We start from the raw sequence: 7,761 nt of genomic DNA on the forward strand, positions 1-7,761 counted from the left end.
CTGCATATGGATATCCAGTTCTCCCAGCACCATTTGCTAAAGAGGCAGTCCCTACCCCAGTGTATAGGCTTGGTGTCTTAGTCAAAGATCAGCTGGCTGTAGGTGTGTGGATTGATTTCTGGATTCTCTATTCTAATCCATTGATCAGTGTGTCTGTTTTTATGCCAGTAGCATACTGTTTTGGTTATTATAGCTTTGTGGGCTTCTCTGTGGAGCCACCTCTCTGGTCAGCTTGGACTCTGCCGGGCTGCTGGATCACGGAGCGGTACCGCAGGGTGTGTGGTCTCTGCCAAGCTTCCACCTCCCGTGCTGGACTTCTCCCTGTTCCGTGCGCTCTGGCCCAGGCTGCTGGGATGCGCCGAGGTACCGTAGAGCGTGTGGTCTCTGCAGAGCTTCCCTTTCCCCTGCAGGATGTCTCCCTGCTCTGTGCATGCTAGGCCGGGCTTGAGATGGAGCCTCGTGGCGGCGGTGAAGCCTACCTGCTGCTGGATTGTGTGGCGGCAGCTCCCTCACAGGGTGTGTGGACTCTACAGAGCTTCTTTCTCCCTTGTTTGACGTCTCTGTGCTCCGTACACATTGGGCTGGGCTGCTGGATCGCGCGGCAGCAGTGTGGTCCCCGTGGAGTTCCCGCCTCCCCTGCCGGACGTCTCACTTCTCCGAGCCCACTAGGCCAGGCTGGGAATGAAGCCGGGTGCCTGCGGTGAAGCCTACCTGCTGCATCATGCAGTGGTGGTCTCAGGGTGTGTGGTTTCTGTGGAGCCTCTGCCTCTCCTGCTGGACATCTCCCCACTCTGTGCGCGCTGGGCTGGGCTGGGAATGGAGCCGGGTGGCGGCGGTGAAGCCTATCTGCTGGATCATGCGACAGCGGCCCTGCAGGGCATGTGGTCTACATGGAGCTTTTGCCTCCCCCGCTGGACGTCTCCCCATTCTGTATGCACTTGATGTTATGTTTTTATAGTTTAAATCGATTTGTGGGAGAGAGTGACGCTAGGGACCATCTATTCCGACATCTTGACTAGAAGTCTAATTTTCTAACTTTTTTAGTGGCTTTCCTTAGAGTTTACAATATACATTTACAACTAATCCAAGTTTACTTTCGAATAAAACTATACTGCTTCATGAATAGTAGGAATACCTTATAATAACAAAATAATCCTAATTTCTCCCTCCCAGCCCTTGTATCATTGCTGTCATTCATTTTACTTATATATAAGAATACACATGATATATATCCATAGTATGCATAATTGACCACATTATTGCTATTATTATTTTGAAGAAATTGTTATGTTAGATCAATTAATAAGAAAAATAAAAGTTTTTTTTTTTTTTTTTTTTTAAAGATGACCGGTAAGGAGATCCTAACCCTTGACTTGGTGTTGTCAGCACCACGCTCACCCAGTGAGCAAACCCGCCATCCCTATATGGGATCTGAACCCGTGGCTCTGGTGCTATCAGCACCGCACTCTCCCGAGTGAGCCACAGGCCGGCCTGAAAAATAAAAGTTTTAATTTTACCTTCAGTTATTCATTCTTCAGTGTTCTTCCTTTCTTTATGTAGATCTGAATGTCTGACCTATATAATTCTCCTTCTCTCTAAAGAACTTCTTTTAACATTTCTTTCAATGAATGCCTACTGGTAACAAATTCCCTCAATTTTTGTTTACCTGAGAAAATTTTTATGTCGTCTCCTCCCTTCTTCCTGCTGCAGGGCCTTGTGCACGCTGCTGTCTGCCTAGAGTACTTTTTCCTGTCCCCTCTGCTTCACTAGCTCTCGCTCATCTTTAAGCAGTAGCCCCCTGCCATTTTTGTCTGCCCCCCACTTACTACCCATAAGAACTTACAGCTCAGCTCCAGACTTAACCAAGCAGCATCACAATCCCTGACCACAGCAGTCAGGGACCAGTATGTGACCCAAATCAAGTCAGTGAGAGCCAATTCTGGAGTCTTAGGGAAGTGCTGGAAAAGAGCAGCACACTTCTTGTCTGGAGATGCAGAGGTGCCCCTGGAGCTGCTGGCCATGTCCTCCCACCATGAAGGGAGAGCCTGTCTACAAATGGAGCCCACACAGGAGCCCTAGCAAGAGTTGAGGTGTGATGACTGAGTCCAAGGATCAGCTAGGCCTGAAGCCAGCTAAATGGACTTTCAGCTAAATGATCCGAAACTTTTTGTACTTAAGCTAACTGGAGTGTTCTTATTTCAAACTTTAAGAGCCCTGGCTGATCTACTTCAGGTCTCAGATTAAATGTCATTTTATCAAAGACTTTACCTATCTTCTCAGTCTCAAAGATATCCTCTTAGTACTTTCTCAGCACCCTGTTCTCCTACATAGTACTTAGTTATACTTAGTAAAATTTGTAATTAAATATTTTTTGGGAGTACATATATTTAATGTCCATCTCCCCCACTGGGCCACAAGCTCACTGAGGGCAAGAGCCTTGTTTGCTTGCTTTGTTCAGTACCCTGGTACCTAGCAACTTAATGTATTTATTGAGTGAATTAGTGGTAACATCGACCAATAAGATTTTACTATGCCAAGCACAGTTCTAAATGCTTTACATTCATTAACCTATTTAGTTCTTAGACTAAATTTTAAGGTAGGTACCTTATTTTTCAGATGAGTTAATTGAGGCTTCAATGATTGACTTTCCTCTCCCATGTCCCATTTCCCACCCCAAGTTTTGTTGGTTGCCAAGCCCTGATGGTTTCTGACATCTCTGGGATGTTCCCTCCCCTCTACTATCTGCCACTACCCTGATTCTTACCTAGATTATTCCACTAGCTTCTGACAGTCCTACCTTTTCATCTTGAACTCCTGCCAAAGTCAGTGTGTAAAGTGCTCCGTTGATTTTGAGTTCAGTCATTTCCTCTTTTGCTCGTGCTGTTTATCTGAGATATAAACCCCACTCCTTTTAGGAGCTGGACAAGCTCAAATGCCATCTCCAGAAAACCTTTCGTTACCACACGGACAGTATTTTCTTCAGCAATTCTCTCTCCTGACACTTTTCTGTCCACCTTTTATCATCAGTATTTGCACCTTTTTTCCTCCTCACTTTCTGAAGCAGGATCTATACCTGTCAGACTGATCTTTGTATCACCAGCCCATAGCTCCTGGTTCATAAGACAGACACTCATTTAATATATTTTATTCCTGAAGTACTGGAAAGTGAGGGGAGTTAAAGTAATATGTAATACTGCAAATTTACTGCCAGTTTCTAATTACTATCTTTAGGATTTACAGATTGTGAACATCCTTCAGAAGGTTCACCTCACCCATAATTTAAATTGCTCTCATTTTATCAACTCTTGTTTTTGAAGTTTTCTTTGGAGTTGGTTGTAACAGGGCTGGCATGCTAGCCGGGGTAGAACAGGAAATTCTGAACAGCCAAAGGCACAAAGTGAAAGAGCTAGAAATGCCTTTTTCTTCCCCTTCCTTTCAAAATAGCTGACACTGGGGCTGGCTGGTTGGCTCAGTTGGTTAGAGTACAGTGATGTAACACCAAGGTCAAGTGTTCAGATCCCCATACCAGCAAGCCACCAAAAAATCAAAATCAGTGACATTTATTAAAAATTCACCATCTACCAGACTCTCTTCTAAGCACCCTTTCATTGACTCCTCCCAACGGTTTTATGAGATAGAAATGTCATTAAAATACCAACATTCCCAGGCTAAGGATTTTTGCTCAAGTTACTTTATAGTATAGCATTCAATATTAAAATTGACTTTAGGCTTAAGCTTATTTCCCCTCGTAGGGCTTTCTTATGGGGAAAGAAAAAAATCCATTAATCCTTTCTAACAGAATAAACATACTTCCCTCAAACTTGTTCCATTGCAGACTCCAGGAAATTGCAGCTATTAGCAAGAGCAACCTGTATCTAAGCAATAAAAGACAAATCAGAACAGGTGCACCTCATCTGTCTGCTCTTATCACATTCAAACTGGGCGCCATGACCATATCATTTCTTTTAAAGACAGGTGTTTTGGGTTTATATAACTAACTAAAGCAGGTCTACTCACTCTACATGACTGTATCTTAGCAGAAATTTATAATTGCAGGGGATAGCTTCACTCCAAGAGCAGTGTCAGTGTAGTGTGGGTGGGAGCCAGACTGCAATGAATTGAGGATAAAAGAAACTATGAAAGAGCACTATTTTCAGAAATGTACATTTCAGCTAATCCTCTTGTTGGCTCCCTAGGTCCATATACCCAACTTTTGAGCTATTTAAAGTAGGCCTCAGTCTGGGCTGACTTTTTAACTAACCTAGGCCTTGATCTCATCTGTAAATGGAAAACCATACAGTAATTGTATATTGGTTGTGAATGTTAAATGAGATAATAATAAAGTTGCTCCTCAGCACAGTATTTGGCCCAACTAAGCACTTAAAGCATAATTATAAGCTTGGTTTTAGAGTGTTGCCTTCTCAGTTTCACAAAAGCCAAGTTTGGAATTTGTGTTTGATCAAACAGAAGAAGGTAGACCAAGTTTAGCTTTTTATTTCAGAGCAACAGTGTAAATGTAAATGTTAAAGAATTTTAAACCTAGCCTAACGGTTTAATGCTTTCTTCAAACAGAAGAAGGTAGACCAAGTTTAGCTTTTTATTTCAGAACAACAGTGTAAATGTAAATGTTAAAGAATTTTAAACCTAGCCTAACGGTTTAATGCTTTCTTCCTCCCTTCATACCTGCCCCTCACAATAGTGTGCACATGCACATGCACGCACACATACACACACGCACACACACACACAAGCACACAACTGATGTCTGAAACACTATCTTAGTTGTTGATTAGAGTATGGGTCTAACAGTCCCAGGTTTTGTACACTGAGGAAGCTGAAAAGACATTATATGCAATGCCACATACTATAACTTACATATACCAAAAGGGAAATTTCAACTCCAAAATACCTATGAGCAAGTGAGGCAGAGCAGATACTAAGAGCACTGAGCAAGATGCTATCATGATTACCATTTATTTCTATGTTATATTTAAGGAAACAGCTCAGTTACTACTCGAAGCCATATATTACCAAAGCCAGAGGTAAACAAGGCCTAAGTACAAGTCTTAGCATTATATTCAACAATAAATTCACTAGGTATTAACTGTACTTTTTAGTGGAAGACTGAAATCTTTACAGGAAAAATTCCATGTTGGAACTAAGGGTGGAATTTGGCAAACCAGTCAAATCACTTTATTTTGAACTAGAGAATAACTTGGAATTATTGGAGAGCTCTTGTAAGAGTTTACATCATATGAAAAACTGGCTTACACACGTCCTTTAACTCCCACCCTCTTCATCTGCATAGTAAATAGTTTTTTCCCCCACAGATAGGAAGGTAATTGTGGCTATTCTCCAAGAAATTAGTTTTAAATTAAGTTTATGGCCTATAGAACTAAAGTCTCTCTAAGGTTTTGAGGTGAACCACAGTGTAGCAGAGGCACCAGGATCCAGGTTCCAGCCTGGTCCCTGCCACCGTTGACTGACTTTGCAACAGTGACACCAATTCCACAGAGTCATTAGATTTTAAATGGCTGCTTTTGTATGTACAAAATAAAACTAGTGAAACTTTACTTTGAGAATCACTACTAGTACATATTATTTTTCATTCTAGGATATATTTTTAATTTTATATTGAATAGACTAAAATAATCAGGCTTGCTACACAATGCCATATTGTTTACAAACATCAAAATAAGAATACAATAGAGCCATGGAAGATAGGGTTCCATTTTTTACTAAACTCTACTTTATGGCTAATAACTAGTACTTATTGTTTCTGTCAGGCGCTATTCCAAGCCCTTTACAAACATCTGATCTTCACAGTCCTAAGGGCTATTATCTCCATTTTTACAAGGGAAAAAATCCAAAAAATCGACTCAAGTAACTTGTCCAAGGTTGCAGAGCTACTGGTACAATCAGGATTTAAATGTTTTGCCCTGTTCGTCTTAATCACTAGGCTGTACTGCCTCTCAAATCAGATACACACCAGCCCCCAGCACATAACAGGATGTGTGATTGTCTGCTCCTTAATCAACCTGACCTCATCCCTGGTTCTTCTCCCTTGGCTTAAGATTCCTCTTTCATCCCTCCCTACATTTTCAGATCTTCCAGGTAGACCTTTCCACCCTTACCCTAAGTTCTAACCCTTGTTTCCTCTGTACTGGTTCCTGCTTTCAAAATACCCTATTCTCCCCACTTTTAAAGCATAAAAAACCCTCACGGCACCTGTTCTCCTTTTCTCTAACCTTTTGTCATTGTACCCTGATCAAGGCAAGCCAGTCCCTTCCAACGCTGACAGCTTCTTCGACTTGCATTGGCTCATACTACTCCAAGATGCCATACTACCTCATTCATTCTAACTGCATACAATAGTCTAAACCACAAGCTCCTGCTGAATTTCACACAATTCCATGGCTTTCTTGTGCCCTTTTGGGACTTAAACATACCTTCCTCCACTATTTAATATAAACCCCAAAGAGGATCAGACCCTGTTCCCATGCCTCCATTAACTTTGACACCCAGGCTGATTGCACACATATATTTAACAAAACAGTTTTACACAAAATGCTAAGAGCACTTTATATTTTACAGAAGAGCTTGACATACTGTCTATATTCATACAACAGCACATCCAAATCTAACTCCTAAATAGATGCATTACAATTTGTTTAAAATTTAAAGGCTTACTGGCAATAATCAGAGGATGAAAAAGAGTACGTGAGTTTATTTTACACAACTGATGGAAAAATAAATTCAAGAAACAGTAAATAGAATTTAATATGGCCTCATGCGCCCTGAAGGAGGGTTTAAAATTTAAAGGCTTACTGGCAATAATCAGAGGATGAAAAAGAGTACGTGAGTTTATTTTACACAACTGACGGAAAAATAAATTCAAGAAACAGTAAATAGAATTTAATATGGCCTCATGCGCCCTGAAGGAGGTGGTGCCCGATTTGGAGGGGTAATTGCTATGTCCAAATAATCTCCTATTTGGAACTTCTGCGACTGTAGCGTCATGGAATCATCAGTCCCCTTTCTCCCAGACATGGTGCTGCCAATCTCCTTAACTCTGCAGGAAAAGAAATCAACTGTTAATGGACCACAAATCAACAAAACCTAATTATGTACTACAAAGTGAATATGAGACTAGATTTGTTCCCTCATAACACAGTTCAATACATTTAAGTACTATATTAAGGTAAACCAGATATTAATATAAATCCATATTCCCCCACTAAAATTCATTGAAGGGATTACCATTATCAGTTAAAACATACCAAAAACAGATTACAGGAATTAACAATGAGAAGCTACCTACCGATAGCCAGGTCTTTTAAGATCCGTAAAAACAATTGCAAAATTGAAGTGTGTGCCCTTCTTTCTGGCTTCTGGGTAGACTTCTTTTACTAAACTAGTCAGTTCTTTCAAGGTTGCATCCATCCTGAATTTTTTTAAAAAAAGACATTTACATTTGATTAATCAGCAATAATATAACAAGGATACTGACAATGAGTTAATTACATGTATCTGTCCTGTAATTTAGGCTAAAAATGCTGGGTATTATACTAGAGTTTAATTTTTTAAAGCAGCTAAAAATACTATCTGCCTCCAAAAACTCCCTACAAGCCACACTATTGGAAATTTCGATGAATTAAAGTCAGACTCTGAGTGCAAAAAAGGACATCAGATTCCATATACTGGGCCGGCCCGGTGGCGCACTGCTACAGTGCACCGCTTGGGAGTGCGGCGGCACTCCCG

At 41.0% G+C, this 7,761-nt stretch overlaps 1 protein-coding gene and 1 long non-coding RNA gene across 2 annotated transcripts in view; one reads left to right on the top strand and one right to left on the bottom strand.

The window, feature by feature from the left end:
* The first annotated feature begins 4,585 nt into the window (after nt 1-4,585).
* LOC103599148 lies at nt 4,586-6,909 on the top strand. The gene is made up of 2 exons (XR_551267.1): nt 4,586-6,684; nt 6,823-6,909. It is a non-coding gene; the product is annotated as an uncharacterized LOC103599148 (long non-coding RNA).
* The window catches only part of SAP18 (Sin3A-associated protein, 18kDa), a 9,343-nt gene continuing 8,432 nt past the window's right edge, over nt 6,851-7,761 (bottom strand). The window contains exons 3-4 of the mRNA XM_008583249.1: nt 7,322-7,444; nt 6,851-7,072 (exon numbers count right to left, since the gene is read on the bottom strand). Of these exons, the coding sequence (XP_008581471.1) occupies nt 6,916-7,072; nt 7,322-7,444 (280 nt within the window). The 3' untranslated portion in view covers nt 6,851-6,915. The remainder of the gene's footprint in view (nt 7,073-7,321; nt 7,445-7,761) is intronic.

This window comes from Galeopterus variegatus, unplaced genomic scaffold (assembly GCF_000696425.1).
Source record: "Galeopterus variegatus unplaced genomic scaffold, G_variegatus-3.0.2 Scaffold2867, whole genome shotgun sequence".
Lineage (NCBI taxonomy): Eukaryota > Metazoa > Chordata > Mammalia > Dermoptera > Cynocephalidae > Galeopterus > Galeopterus variegatus.